Source organism: Nothobranchius furzeri, chromosome 11 (assembly GCF_043380555.1).
Source record: "Nothobranchius furzeri strain GRZ-AD chromosome 11, NfurGRZ-RIMD1, whole genome shotgun sequence".
NCBI lineage: Eukaryota > Metazoa > Chordata > Actinopteri > Cyprinodontiformes > Nothobranchiidae > Nothobranchius > Nothobranchius furzeri.
The window spans coordinates 40,208,343-40,224,520 of record NC_091751.1 but is presented as its reverse complement, the minus strand read 5'-3'; the positions used below and the strand labels follow the sequence as shown (position 1 = coordinate 40,224,520).

The 16,178-nt window shown below is 41.4% G+C and overlaps 1 protein-coding gene across 1 annotated transcript in view; it reads left to right on the top strand.

Annotated features, from left to right (window-relative positions):
* The window catches only part of kcnj9 (potassium inwardly rectifying channel subfamily J member 9), a 28,377-nt gene extending 16,134 nt beyond the window's left edge, over nt 1–12,243 (top strand). Inside the window, exons 6-8 of the mRNA XM_070541556.1 lie at nt 455–652; nt 7,175–7,305; nt 11,843–12,243. Of these exons, the coding sequence (XP_070397657.1) occupies nt 455–652; nt 7,175–7,305; nt 11,843–12,109 (596 nt within the window). The 3' untranslated portion in view covers nt 12,110–12,243. The remainder of the gene's footprint in view (nt 1–454; nt 653–7,174; nt 7,306–11,842) is intronic.
* Nucleotides 12,244–16,178: the final 3,935 nt, after the last annotated feature.

The following is a 16,178-nucleotide window of genomic DNA, read 5'->3' as shown; positions in this document are numbered from 1 at the left end:
TAACAAGTCTGGCTGTAGGCCTCATTAAGCACTAAAAATCTCAGCGTAACACCCATGATTTCATTTAGAAATGTGTACGCAAATAAAACAATGCAAGATTTTGTACAGTAAGCAAAAATATAAAAAGGCACAAACAAATCATTTAAAATGATTTGTGGTCTGATTTTCTGAGCTGCTTAAGCACAACCATGGGAAATGTTATGGTTCCTCTGTAAGAACATCCAATGATTGTGCTCAAATTAGCTGGTTAGTTGTGGTACATTTGCAAAATCTTTTTGAAAAATAAATCTTCAAATTTCTAATCAAATTGAAAATTGATCATTTACAATCTCCTGCTTGTTTATCTGTGCATCTCCACTGGAATAAGGATATCTGTAAAACATGGTGGAATAAAATCTGATTTCTTTACTTTGGATATGATTTGATCACCTTCCACTTCTATTGCCTTCTCCAGGTGAGTTCATCCCTCTGGACCAGACAGACATCAGCGTTGGCTTTGAGACGGGAGACGACCGCCTCTTCCTGGTCTCGCCGTTGGTGATCTCCCATGAAATTGACACCCGCTCAGCTTTCTGGGACATGTCCCAGGCCCAGCTGGAGAAGGAGGACTTTGAGATCGTGGTCATTCTGGAAGGGATGGTGGAGGCCACTGGTGAGATGAAAGATGAGAAAGAAGATATCAAAAATAGAATGTCAAAGATTAGAAAAGGAAAACAGAAAATTGTTGGGAAAGACATTTTCTTTTACATTTAAATGATTAAAATGATGACAAAAAATGAAAAGAAAGCTGCTGAAATACCTCTGATACATACAGTATGTCATTGATAATTAATAATTTCTGATTTATTTCAAGTTAAATGAAAATTCCAATCAACCGTATTTTTTACAAAAAAAAACGTGTAGAAGTATTTCTATGACACACTTCTAAATCATGGGCGAGACACTGAAGCAAACATTTTCAAATTACTTAAGATTATAAATATTGGAAATTGGAAAAATAATGTAAATTAGAGAAATCCAAGAAAGTGTGTAAATATGCCAAAACTTACCAAATGGGGCCATTTTTTATTAAATCTTATTATATCATCTATAGTTTAAAGGGACTTTACGGAGTTTTGAATTTTTATGCTCGCGATTGCCCCCTCAGGCCAAAAGCGTAACGGCAGCTTCAATAGTAGGCTCGTGCACGAGGTGCACATGCTGTACGTGCACACTCCTTAACGAAAATAACAGCTGAGACAGTCCCGTGTGTGTGTGTGTGTGTGTGTGGCACGGAGGACAGAGGAAAGGAGAACGCGCAGCTAATTAATTAAATAATTTGGTTCTGTACCTTTCTCTTCAGCTCAGCAGACAAAGGTTTAAGATGGGTCAGTCCGTCAGCTTCACAGAGCTTCCCTTCCCTTGCTTGAAAAATTGTTCCAAAATGAAAGTTGAACCCGCATCTTTTTTATCTGTGAATTCAATGCCGTTCGGCGAGCCTCAAATAAAAATTTGGGCATCTTACTATAAAAAATATGCCATTAATGTAAAAAATTAAATTCTAAATAAATTATGGTCACATCCAGAATCAAACCCAGATCTTCTGCACGAGAGTCTGGCATTTTACTGGGTGAGCTAAAGCGCCAGTGATGTCCTTTGTAACTTTTATATAATTGATGACAGCTGAAACAATGTTCAAAGAACGGTTCGGAGCGAAAATGGCTATTTTGTTGCTAATTAGCAGGAAATCTCTAGAAGAAAGTTCTACAGAAAGTAGCTAAGGGTCCTCAGAAATGTAGCTAGGTTTGTCACTAGGCGTTAGGAACAGCGACAAAGTGGCACTGCCTGTCTCTCTGCTTTTAAAGCTACTGATAGCAAATGCTACGGGCTATGCCTGAGCGTGAACGCACATGAAGCAGCCTGCTCAACCCGAGCAGCTCTCTTTTTCTGTGATTTTACAGAAAAACAGGCAATCACAGTAAAAATGCCAGGGCTCATTCTACAGGACCAGGGCATTGCATGAGAATGTATGAAGAAGAAATTTATTATTTCTATACATGTTTTGGCTGTCAAACGTCCATAATGCCCCTTTAAATACATAGTTTGTGCTTTTACTATTTTCTAATAGTTTCTCTACTTTCGTGCTATATTAAATAAAACCGCAATGTAAATTACCTTAAACTAACGCAGAGCAGTTTTCTGCTTCTCTGCCCTACTGGTTGAAAGTGGATTTACAACTGTCGTAAACATCCTTGCAACAGCCTGCTGTAGCTAGTGCTAACAACAAGCTATAGCAAACACCAGCCAACTAATAATAAAATAAACCACGACTTGCAAAGATCCACACTGTCGGAAAAAATATTATACTTTACGAGTCCAGTAACAACAAAGCCAGGTCACCATCAATCTGTGATTTTATAGCCTCCTTTAGCCCCTTCAAGTTAGTGTAGGCCACGTCGATGTTCACTCTGGGTTTAGCTCTTTGCTTTGCCTCCAAACGCATTACTCTCTTACTTTTACTTCCAGGCTCCGCCATGATGACAACAGAAAAAACAAAATTTTACTTTTTCTTTATCTTGTTCTTTTTTTTTAATTAAGAATCAGCAAACTGAAAAAGCTAAAAGCTAGCATAATAGCTAACAGCTCTAAAGCAGTAAAGAGCACCCCCTATAGGACACTTAACCACTCCACAAAACTATCATGTGCGATTTTTGGTTAGCTGCAGAGTGGTGCCAAATATGAAAGTGGTCAAGTTTCTAACTCACCAATAACTGACATCAATGTTAAAGCTCTAGCTTAAAGTTTAAAAATATATTTAGTGTTACTTAAAAATCATTATTTTTAATTGAAAATGATGCTTTTTAATTTAGTGGATTTTTGTCTTTTTCCAGGAGATTTTGTTGGGATTAGAAAACTTTAGGTTTTTTTTTTCAGTCTGCCTTTTAATGAAATAAATCCTTCTCAAATCTTGATGAATCATCACTTAAAAACAGTTGTTAATTTTTTTTGGAATAACAACTGTAATTATATATATATATATATATATATATATATATATATATATATATATATATATATATATATATATATATCTGAAGCAAAGTTTAAAAATCAACTGCAAGCACTTTCAAACAGACTTAAATCTGCACCGAAGGGCCTTGAGTGTCTGTTAGTGCTTGTTTTTGTCTTCTTAAACTTTTGCTTTGCACTGTCTTCCTTTGGAAAAGAGAAGGAAACTCATCCGTGGGTAATCCTGTTGTCTAGTAGCTCCGGTATGGGCCAACTGAAAACAATAAGTGCAATCAGGGGCTGCAAACGAGATGTTTCTCCCCACCCTGAAGACACTCATCAGGTGATCTAGGTCTCAATCATTGCAATCAGCTGCTGCATGAACACCTGTTTCCAACTAGTGGCACAGCATAAGTTTGGTGGCATAACTGAAGCGTTAGCGGAAGCGTCAGCCCTTGTGTCTCAGCCCCTCCGATGTGAAGACACTCTGGGGTAAAGACATACGTGTCTACCTGCGCGTGTCCACAGAGCAGGTACACAGACCAAACAAACTCGACCCAGACTGCTCCATCGACACCTTGCAAAATGCGCCATCATCTTATACCTGTGATCACTGGCTTCAGAGGAAAGTAACACACAGCAAACTGCTTTTGCAACCTTCAAAACCTCCGCTCACTAAAACCAACTCCCCCAAAGACATCCATCTGTCTATGGGACTGTGGAACTGCCAATCAGCTGTAAACAAAGCAGACTGCATTACCGCACATGCAAACCACCTGTCACTCGATGCACTGGCTCTCACTGAGACCTGGATCAAACCATGTGACAATGCTACCCCATCCACACTTTCTCCCACATTTCTCGTGCATCTGGTCGAGGTGGTGGAACGGGCCTGTTAATTTCCAACAAATGGATATACAGTGAGTTGCTACCAATCACTAAATACAACTCCATTGAATACCATGCCATCCAGGTAACTGTACCAAAAAAATTCTTTTTGGTTGTCATATATCGCCAACCAGGTCAACTCAGAGACTTTCTTGATGAACTCGACACCCTGCCCTCCTCCATTCCTGAGCACGACTGTCCCACAAAGGTCCTTGGAGACATGAATATTCACCTGGACAATCCCAGCTCATCAGGCTTCCTGTCACTAATGTCATCATTTGATCTAAAACTAGTACAAAGTCCTCCAACTCACAAAGCTGGAAAAGCACTTGACCTCATTTTCACCAGAAACTGTGCCATAGACACAATCTCTGTCACACGGCTGCATCTTTCCGATCATTACTTCATCAATTTCAGCACGACTTTACAAGGGAGGTCCACTGCTTCCTCCCCAGTGGTCTCATTCCGCCGCAACCTCCGCAATCTGGCACCCAACCACTTCTCTCTTGTTGCCTCCACTCTTCCATCTCCCAGCACATTCTCTGCTTATGAAGTGAATGATGCCACCGAGTCACTCTGCTCCACACTCTGCTCTTGTCTTAATAACTTGTGCCCTTTAGCCACTAGACCTGCTAGATCCTCTCAGTCGCACCCTTGGCTAAATGATACCCTCCAGTCTCTACGCACCAATCTTAGAGCTGCGGAATGGAAATGGCGCAAAACAAAATATCCTGGTAATCAATTGAAATTTCATGAATTACTGTCCCCATTCTCTGCCAGCATCACTGATGCAAAGAAAGCTTTCTACACTGACAAAATTCTCAGCTCTACTGACTCTCAGAAACTATTTTCGACATTCAAAACTCTGCTCAACCCTCCGTCTCCACCTCCTACCAACAATCTATCAGATGACACCTTTGCCTCATTCTTCACTGACAAAGTGGCAGCTATAAGCAAACAGTTTACTCAACTGGCTACTCCTGAACATTCACTACCACAAACTCCTTCTAGCCCAACCATCTCAGGCCCTACTGCTTCATTTTGCTCTTTTTCCCCTCTCACTGAGAACTGTGTCCAAACATCTCACGTGCAGCCGCCCTACTACATGCCCACTTGACCCCATTCCGACTAAGCTGCTCCAAGCTGTTGCTCCTACAGTAGCCGCAGTAGTCACACATGTGATCAATGCTTCACTGACATCTGGTACATTGCCCACCTCTCTCAAGCATGCTCAGGTTAAACCGTTGCTAAAAAATCATCTCTTCCTCCAAATCATGTGGAGAACTACTGACCTATCTCTCTCCTTCCTTTTCTGTCCAAAATCATTGAAAGGGTGGCTTTCAAGCAGATCACAGAATACCTCTCACAAAACTGTCTGCTTGACCAATCTGGGTTCAAAAAGGGCCACTCCACTGAAACTGCTCTGTTAGCAGTGACTGAATCCTTAAAAGAAGCTAGAGCGACTGCCAAATCCTCAGTGCTTATCCTGCTTGACTTATCGGCTGCATTTGACACTGTCAACCATGGCTTCCTTTTGTCCACACTCTCTAGCATGGGCATCACAGAGAAAGCACACGCCTGGTTTGAATCGTACCTCACAGGACAATCTTTCAGTGTATCTTGGCTTGCACAATCCTCTACCATGCACCATCTTGCCACAGGAGTCCCCCAGGGCTCTGTACTAGGACCTCTTCTCTTTGCCATACACACCACCTCTCTGGGTGAGATCATTCGATCACGTGGCTTTTCCTACCACTGCTATGCAGACGACACCCAGCTCTATCTGTCATTTCCACCGGACGACCACACTGTCTCTGCACGAATATCAAACTGTCTCTCTGACATATCAAAATGGATGAAGTCCCACCATCTCCAACTCAACCTCTCTAAAACTGAATTACTTGTCATCCCAGCAAAACCATCCATACAGCACAATATCTCAATCCAAAATGACTTCCTATCTCTGGCTCCTTCAAAGGCAGTTCAAAGTCTGGGCGTTGTGATTGATGAACACCTGACCTTTAAAGATCACGTTGCCTCTGTTGCTCGTTCATGTCGATTTGCGCTGTATAACATAAGAAAGATCAGACCATACCTAACACAACATGCCACCCAGCTCCTGGTGCAATCTACTGTCATCTCCCGCCTCGACTACTGCAATGCCTTTCTAACTGGTCTTCCAGCCTGTACTGTGAGACCTCTTCAAATGGTCCAGAACGCAGTGGCACATCTGGTCTTCAATCAGCCAAAAAGAGCACACGTCACCCCTCTGTTCATTGAGCTCCACTGGCTACCACTAGCAGCACGCATCAAAGTCAAATTGCTAACACTAGCATACAAAGTCCGAGATGGTACCGCTCCCATCTATCTGAATCCTCTTGCAAAGGCTTACGTCTCGGCCTGGCCGCTCCGGTCATCACAGAATCGTCGGCTAGCAGTGCCTACACCACACTCAGGACAATCCAGACTTTTCTCATGCCTCGTTCCACAAATGTGGAATGACCTACCAAGCACTATCAGAACAGGGGCTTCCTTTTCAATTTTCAAGAAACTCCTGAAGACCCTGCTCTTCAGAGACCATCTTCTAAACTAGCACCCTCCCTGCACCCGTCCCCCCTCTCTACTGTCCACTCCTTGTTCCCTCCTCTCTATGATTGATGTCAAGTTGTTGCCTCAAGGGCAACACGCCGATTATCACTTGTAAGTCACTTTGGACAAAAGCGTCTGCTAAATACATAAACATAAACATCATATATATATATATATATATATATATATATATATATATGTATATATATATATGTATATATATATATATATATATATATATATATATATATATATACACATATATATACGTATATATAAGTATATATATATTATTAGAAATGGTTAACCTATAAACAAATGTATTATGTTAATTAAACCCAAACGTTGCAGCATGTTTAGATTTTCGTAATTCTAAATAAAAAAAAGTAGTGTGGAAAGACTTCATTTCTAATCTGCATTCGCCACCTCTTTCACCATTCTAAGGGGAAGATATAATATTTCCTGTTGTGTTTGAAAGCTGTTCGTGCTCGGTGTTCATGAGGTAAAGGTGACCTCTCTGCCTACTCCAAATATTGATTCCTTTAGTCAGAGGCTTTGTTACAATCAGGCAGCTCCCGGTCAGAACTCTCCTACAGAGACTTTTCACACCAAGCATTTCACCTCAGAGTTTGGTTTTGCCACCAAAAACATTAAATCCTGTTTATCTCTGCTTGTCTGGGGGGCTTGTGGGTTTGTTTTCTGTGTGCAGGGATGACGTGTCAAGCGAGGAGTTCCTATCTGGCGGAGGAGGTGTTGTGGGGTCACAGGTTCAGCCCCATGATGTCACTGGCCGAAGGCTTCTTTGACGTCGACTACGGAGCTTTTCATCACACGTTTGAGGTAGTTTTCCTTGTGATAGATCTGCAGCCGACTTTTAGAGTCATTTCATTTGCATTCTGTCATCAAAAACAGAGCACAGTTTTGAGTTGGAAATAACATTTTCAAATCAGAGGTAAATGTTTTCCACCCTCTGAAAAGGGAAGAGAAGACTGGAAACCAATTTTTCATGGAAGAAAACTGGAACAACTTGTCTTTTTGCCCTATTCCTGTCCCCACCTACATGCATAACCAAGAGCTGGATTCTCTCGGTCCCCTGAGGTTACTGAAAGGCATGCTGGGAAATGAAGGAACTCTTCCTGAAGAATTTAAACCAGTAAACATTTCTTAGCCTTAGATGCTAAAATATGATGAGATTAAAGCTCAAGTTTCTTATGAATTCTGTGAGTGAGGCTTTAAATTTATTCTGTTGCTTCACATCTCATTTTTAAATGGTCACATCATTATTACAATATTCTTTTAGAGGTTGTAATAGGATTTGCTCATGAAACACAGCTAGTAATTTACCAGTTAGTTGTCACTCTAACCTTTGGAACTATATGGCATCGCATCCAAAAGAAATGAGATGTATTTGTCTGTGTCCTGATTGTGAACTAACTGCAGCTGTCATGGTTGCTAAGCAACCGAGCATCCTTCCTCACCTATAAATAAGAATGGAGGAAACTGGTGATGCAAAAGAAACTATGTCGGCTGTTGACCAGAGAGTTTTAGAGAAAGGATTAAACAAGGAGCTTGCAGGAAAAACACGACCTGGCAGCCATGTCTGGCCCCCTTTGGAAGGGACAGCTCTTTCCAGACCATGGTTCCTAATAAGAAGCTTTAATGATGCTCCTTATGGTCTGAGCGTGAGCTTCTGGTAACCATTTGGGGATGTGAGGCCTTTTGGTTCCTTTCTGATAGTTGGAGAAAAAAAAAGAGTAGATTGATCAGTGTGTCTGGTTGTCATTCTAATTGTCTTTGCACACCACTGGACTGTGCCAGGACAAATCAGAGCAACAATCAGAGCAACAAACAAAGTGACGTATTAATCACTATGGAAACCAGTCAATGGAGCAGTCTCCAATACACTATCAAAGGCTTACCTCCATCTGCACATGTCTCAAAGACAAGCTGAAGTCTAAAGTTGATGCCAAAGCCGTTTCAAACGAGTGCTGTTCCTGAGCCGACACCATCTTTGTAGTTTTTCTCCATTGCAGCTCTGGCACTAAGCCCACTAAATATATCTTTACAAAGTTTGAGGGCTCTGATTGGACAGACCTAAAGTTCTTCAGGCCAACGGTAGACCTGCAGAAGCCACAATGGAGCGTGTCTAGACCGACCTGCAGGTTAAAATCTTGTTGCTCCTCCTACAGCTGGTCCGGATTTCTAGGCTATAAAATCACAAGAGTTTGTTTCCTTTCTTATTGCATTTTCACCAAGTTATGAGCTACAGGGTAGATTCAGCTAAAGGAATGCTACAGTCTGTCAGAAAGCTCCCTCATTACACCCATGTGCAACATTCAAAGGGAGAGTCACTAGGAATGCCGGGATATGCAACAAATCAGAAGCATTTGCTGCTCCTCCATCATCCTGGAAGTTTCAGGAAATCTCAAATGTTTTCTAGGGTTAATTTCCACCCTGGAAATTGTTAGATAATTAGCGTGATTTCAGAATGTTGACCTGTGTCATGTTCCTTTGTCTTTCGTGTTTGATTACATCTATCTGCTTAAAGCTACAGTCTGGAGTACTTTTAATCCAATGGTACCATCTAGTGGCTGACAAATGCATCGCACCTTAAGCCATGATTTCCACTTCCGTATTTATGGCTGGGCGGGCTTAGCATAAAAAATACACATTGTCTACATTACAGGTGCTGGCCAGTAAATTAGAATATCATCAAAAGGTTGAAAATATTTCAGTAATTCCATTCAAAACGTGAAACTTGTACATTATATTCATGCAATGCACACAGACCAATGTATTTCCGATGTTTATTACGTTTAATTTTGATATTTATAGGTGACAACCAATGAAAACATCAAATCTGGTATCTCAGAAAATTAGAATATTCTAAAGGCCAATGAAAAAATGTTTGTTTCTCTAATGTTGGCCAATGGAAAAGAATGAACATGAAAAGAATGTGCATGTATAGCACTCAATACTTAGTCGGGGCTCCTTTTGCCTCAATAACTGCAGTAATGCGGCGTGGCATGGACTCGATCAGTCTGTGGCACTGCTCAGGTGTTATGAGAGCCCAGGTTGCTCTGATAGTCGTCTTCAGCTCCTCTGCATTGTTGGGTCTAGCGTATTGCATCCTCCGCTTCACAATACCCCATAGATTTTCTATGGGGTTAAGGTCAGGCGAGTTTGCTGGCCAATCAAGGACAGGGATACCATGGTCCTTGAACCAGGTGCTGGTGGTTTTGGCACTGTGTGCAGGTGCCAAGTCCTGTTGAAAGGTGAAGTCTGCATCCCCATAAAGTTGGTCAGCAGCAGGAAGCATGAAGTGCTCTAAAACTTCCTGGTAGACGGCTGCATTGACCCTGGACCTCAGGAAACAGAGTGGGCCAACACCGGCAGATGACATGGCACCCCACACCATCACTGACGGTGGAAACTTTACACTGGACCTCATGCAACGTGGATTCTGTGCTTCTCCGCTCTTCCTCCAGACTCTGGGTCCTTGATTTCCAAAGGAAATGCAGAACTTGCTTTCATCAGAAAACATAACTTTGGACCACTCAGCATCAGTCCAGTCCTTTTTGTCCTTGGCCCAGGCGAGACGCTTCTTGCGCTGTTTCATGTTCAAGAGTGGCTTGACACACGGAATGCGACACCTGAATCCCATGTCTTTCATGAGTCTCCTCGTGGTGGTTCTTGAAGCGCTGACTCCAGCTGCAGTCCACTCTTTGTGGATCTCCCCCACATTTTTGAATGGGTTTGTCGTCACAATTCTCTGCAGGGTGCGGTTATCCCTAGAGCTTGTACACTTTTTTCTACCACATTTTTTCCGTCCCTTCGCCTGTCTGTTAATGTGCTTGGACACAGAGCTCTGCGAACAGCCAGCTTCTTTAGCAATCACCTTTTGTGTCTTGCCCTCCTTGTGCAAGGTGTCAATGATTGTCTTTTGGACAGCTGTTAAGTCAGAAGTCTTCCCCATGATTGTGGTGCCTTCAAAACAAGACTGAGGGACCTTTTAAAGGCCTTTGCAGGTGTTTTGAGTAAATCAGCTGATTAGAGTGGCAGCAGGTGTCTTCTATATTCAGCCTTTTCAGAATATTCTAATTTTTTGAGATACCAAATTTGGAGTTTTCATTAGTTGTCACTTATGAATATCAAATTTAAATGTAATGAACATTGGAAATACATTGGTCTGTGTGCATTGCATGAATATAATGTACAAGTTTCACGTTTTGAATGGAATTACTGAAATATTTTCAACCTTTTGATGATATTCTAATTTACTGGCCAGCACCTGTATATCACAGTGCATGATAAAAAACAGACTTTGATGGATTTCTAAAAAAATCATGCAAAATTCACGAAAAGGGAAAAACGCTGGGTTGTAGCGAAATTGTTAGGTTGTTTTCTGCCACATCAGAGTCATCCGAGTCGTCATAACAACTAATTTTCCAATTAGTCTAGAACCTTTGCAGCAGCTTGTTGATGACTGACACATTGGAGAGGAAGGCCTTGTCCATGGCGTGGGCGAGGCAGCGCTTAGGGGATTAACACATGATCTAGGCAGAATCTTGAGACTTTTGGGAATGCTTATGACTTGTGGTTAAGGGTAAATGGTAAAATAGCCAGTATTTGATATAGCGCCTTCTAGAGTCCTGGAACCCCCCAAGGTGTTTTACAACACAATCAGTAATTCACACACATTCACACGCTAGTGGGGATGAGCTACGGTGTAGCTACAGCTGCCTTGGGGCGCACTGACAGAGGTGAGGCTGCCTAGCACTACTGGTGCCACCCATCCCTCCGACCTCCACCACCGGCAAGGGGGGTTTAGTGTCTTGCTCCAGGACACAACGACAGTGACAAACTGAGCAGGGCTCGAACCTGCCACCTTCAGATTACGGGGCGAATACTTAACTCCTGTGCCACCGTCGCCCACAAGGGTCCACTTAAACGAGATTCACAAGGAGGAACCATGCGGACTGAAAATCCTTTTTGTGCAGTAGATACACAATGGGCCAAAAGCACCACCCTAGGACCAGGAAAACAAGTCTTAGGAGTAGAACTGATCTTCTTAGTAAAATCAGTGAGGTGCTTCAGATACTGAATGCCTTGCCTCCATGTGAGAAGATGTACATGTAGAATAACTGGAGCTCCCCGGAGGGATTATGTCCCTTCTTTTCTGGGAATGCTTCAGGACAGAAGGGAATCTGGGTTTTCCTCCTGAACCTGCTACATAACCAAACCAAATCAAACGGATAGTTGGAGTGGGACCAATTCATCCAATATAAAATATAACAATTCAGTGATATAATGAGATGATTTTCTGTGCTGATGGTTATATGACTCATCAAACCTTAATCTCTCTACACCTCCTAAGGTGGACACACCCTCCTGCTCAGCGCGAGAGCTGGCTTTGGCTGCGGCCCGGCTCGACGCTCACCTGTACTGGTCCATCTCCAGCAGGCTGGATGAGGAGCCCACTCTGGCAGAGCAAACGCCCAAGCAGGCGGACAGCAGCTCAGCCAACAGCAAAGCAGGCGAGCCGATCTTCACGGTCGGGGAGATGACGGACATCCAGGAGCAGACAGGACTGGGGGAGCTGAACGGCAGCATCACCACCGATCAATCTGAATCAGAGGCCTAGAACCGAGAATGTTTACAGATGGATCACCACCACATCACGGTTACATGATGATTTCTTTTAGGAACGACAAGTAGTTTAAAGAGCCACAACTCAACTGTAAACATCCTCTTCTGTTGCCACGAGAAAACTTTATTTCCTGATGTTTCTCTTTTATTTGTACATTCCTGTTTGTCACAAATGTGGTGTCTTCTGGGCCTGTTGCTCTGATCACCGTTGCCTATATCTACTTTAAATGACAAGACTATGCTTTGGATGGGGTTGACAGCAGGCCATCCTGCAGACAAGAAGAATGTTTCACAGGTGATGAATCGTCTGAGAGATGCGGTTTTACATGAAGCATTAATTATATCGATTGTGAAACACAACCCTACAGAGAAAACACTAATAATTGCTTTATTCTCAACTGCACACTTTTAGGTAATAATGAGATAAAGTGGAATATCACAGTTTTTAGATGCAAAAATGAATATATGTTGTATTTTAGTCGGGGTGAGAACAGTTTGCCATTTTACACATTTTTTTTTAGATTATCATTTGGTGCTAGAATTCATTTAGGAACACATCTGGGGAATACGTTTGTAAATTCATCTGTGGACATAACCGCTGGTTTTCCTGCCCTGAACGTGAACACCTTCCTCTCTTTAGGATCATCAAGTTTGTTAGGAATACTGCTAGAAACTTCCTGAATACTTATTTCATATCATGTGCAGCGGCTGCAGCACACGGTTTGTTTTAATCGTTGTTCCCAGCCGCGTAGAGTCGAAAAGCACAACAGCGTCCTGCTGAATTCAGCCCAAACCTCCTGCTTCTGCTGCTGTGTATAAATATATAAATACATGTGTGGCCATTTTTACTTGATGTTTTTAATATTCAAAGCAACACATCAGCTAGAATGAATAAACTATAATATATTCCTGTGTTCTGCGGTCTTGGGTCGCTCATTTAAATGTTATAAGTGAAGAAGTTATACAGATCATTCATTCGGTTGTACAATTTATTTTAAAACCAGATATGTGAATTCTGTGTTTTTAGCACATTTTCCTCATGTAATGGAACTTTTTAACCTTTTAAAATTGTTCTTGATTTTTTTTAATCCATCATCCCATGAACAAACGAGTATTTGTGCTAATGAATTGGATGCTAACCCGTTGGAATGATTAAAACCAGATAGATAATTTTATTTATTTTTACTTTTCTATGTTTTTATTTAATGAAAAAAAAACATCAAAGTGATTATATTTCAGTAAAAATTTCATATGTTTAGAACACAATTTATTTAATTTAAAAATACCGAAACAGTTTCATGGAAGCAAATTTTGTGGAAAAAATTATATTTTTACCATTTATAGTTGTATTTTCAGATATCCATGATAAATATTGAAGCCCTTATCTTTTATCCACACAAGGTAATTACCCCAGAGCATGCAGCATATATATTGCTGATATAACATCATTATTGCTAATCTGAAGCTTTTCCCTGTAAAATACCATCATGTTTGTGGAATAGTTAACTGGTGCTTTAAACTTCAAGGTGTCCTGATAAAATGTTTCCTTTCCACTTTCACAACCCATTTCCCTTCTGCGGGTGAGCTATTAGTCGACTAAAAGCCCACTTTAACTTTTCATCGTCTCTTGCTGTGAAGTCTCACAGGATGAAGGGTCTCATTAGAAATTCTGAGCCGGCTGTCTGCATCCAGAGATGTCAGCATATTGTGTTACCAGGCAGAATCCACGTTGATTAAAATACATTTTTAAAGAAGCTCATACTTAGATTTGGCCGCTAGATGGCGATAAAGATCCCACACACCCTCCTCCAGCCACTCACAACCCTGTTGGCATGTAATGAGATGGGGTCCCCATCTCAGCTGTCTCCAAGGCAACCGAGGCTGGGGACAGCAAGAGGGCTGTGTGTGTGTGTGTGTGTGTGTGTGTGTGTGTGTGTGTGTGTGTGTGTGTGTGTGTGTGTGTGTGTGTGTGTGTTTGTGTGTGTGTGTGTGTGTGTGTGCGCGCGCGTGTGTGTGTGTGTGTGTGTGTGTGATATTTATCAGCTTGAAGCTACGAATTTGAATTGATTTTGTTTACTGATTCAGAACAGAAGATATTATTAGCAATGATCAAATAAAAATAGTAAAATATTTAGAAGGAATATTTTTGTCAGGTGGGTGGGAGGAAGTGAAGAGATTTTTAGTCCCCAGATGCAGATTGATTGATCGATCGATCGATCGATCAATCAATCAATCAATCAATCAATCAATCAATCAATCAATCAATCAATCAGATTTTATTTATAAAGCGCTTTTCAAGCAAAGTGGTACTCAAAGTGCTTTACAGAATTAAAATGACCCCAAATTCCCAAACAGTTTAAAATTATTAACAAACATATGCCGTCTGCCCCGGCAGCATCAGGTCTTCCACACTAAGTCAGGGGCGCTCAGTCGACCACCGCCCCTGGGGCAGAGGACCCCTACAGAGAAAACACTAAAAATTGTTGTTGTTTTAAGAAGACTTGAAGCACATCTGGAGGATTATTATTTGTTTAGAAAAACAACTCTGACTTTCAACAGGTACAGAAAACAGATTTCATTCATGAACCTGACAGCCAAAGTGTTTGTGAGCATCCAGCTTGTTCAGAAATCCTCTCTGCATTCTTTCAGTTGAAAAGTTTAATGGGATAATATGTAGGAATTCTACATTTTGTTGCAAAGCTAGGGGGTTGCAAGTTTATGTCGTTTCAAAAATACTAAAGAATAACATAGTTATTGTTTACGATCTGTGAACCCACGCTGGAGTTACTGAGTCTGCGCCAGCTAACGTTCCAGCGCCAGTTTGTAATCTGACACTGGTTAGAAAAAAGCTGCAGAGTTGCAGACAATATGTTACGGTAAGGGGAGCGACCCAGAAGTTAGGGCTGGTATTTGGTTTAAAATACACATGTAAAAGGGCTGCCTCACGTAATTTGCACCTGAAGCATCGTTTGTACGTGTCCTCTGAAACTAACATGATGCATTTGCAAGCTGCAATATGCGAGTAACCGATATGGGAGTTGGCCTTGTAACGCCGTCTCTGGTTTAGACGTCTTTCATACTATCTGATGCCGCTGCTGTTTTTGTTTTCTGTCGAGATCTCAGAATTAACTAGATCTCTTGTATTGACATCATGTTTATTTTGGTTGTACACTCCATATGGTCTGAATTCTTTACTGTGCCCCCTAGTGGAACCCTCCGGTACTACGTGCAGTGCAGCAGCAAGTCTGAACAAGACTAAGCCTGGTGCCTGCACCAACGTGAGGGTTAAAAGCAAGTATCTTCCCAGCCTAAGAAGCAACAACTTCCTTTTGTTTTATTCTAATATCAGGTGAAGAAGGTTAACAACGGTGAATTAAAAACAAATAGTCAACTCTAGAAAAATTTCAAGACACTTATTCATTTAACAACAACTTGATATTACAGTGTGATGCATTTCTCTACTTATCTACTTATACGCCTCGTCTTCGCCCATCATCTAGAATCTTCTGGTGCTGATCCTCAGCTGAAATTCAGAGCGGCAGTGAGAAAGCATTTGGTTTTGAAAAAATGAACTGCAGAAACCAAATTCGACCACAGAATGTCATTCTGATTTTATGCTACTTCATTCAATGCTCTTTGAGATTTATGCTTTGAATTGGAATTTTGACTTCAGCTACGTTAAGATTCATAGTTGAAATGCTGTTTTCTTGTTGACTGAAGTTCTTTTTGGTTTTATTTGAGCTTCTTGAGGGCTGTGGCACCTAGGGCACTTTTCAGGATAACCCTAATGCGCTCCGGAGGATAAAGTGATACTGAGGAGGCCGATGTCTAGTGCAGACCCAAGTGCATTTATTTACATTTTTACAAGTTAAAAGCTAGGCAGCAAAAATCCATACATGCTGCTCCATCCATCTCTAGCTATCTCCAACAAACACAGAGCTGTATTTATTACAGGTGTGACTAATTGGACTGATCCTAAAACCCAGACACAGGTAAGTACAAAAATACAACCTTTCAATATTCTTAAATCATCCTTAACTCATCATCAATAAGATTTCTTCAAA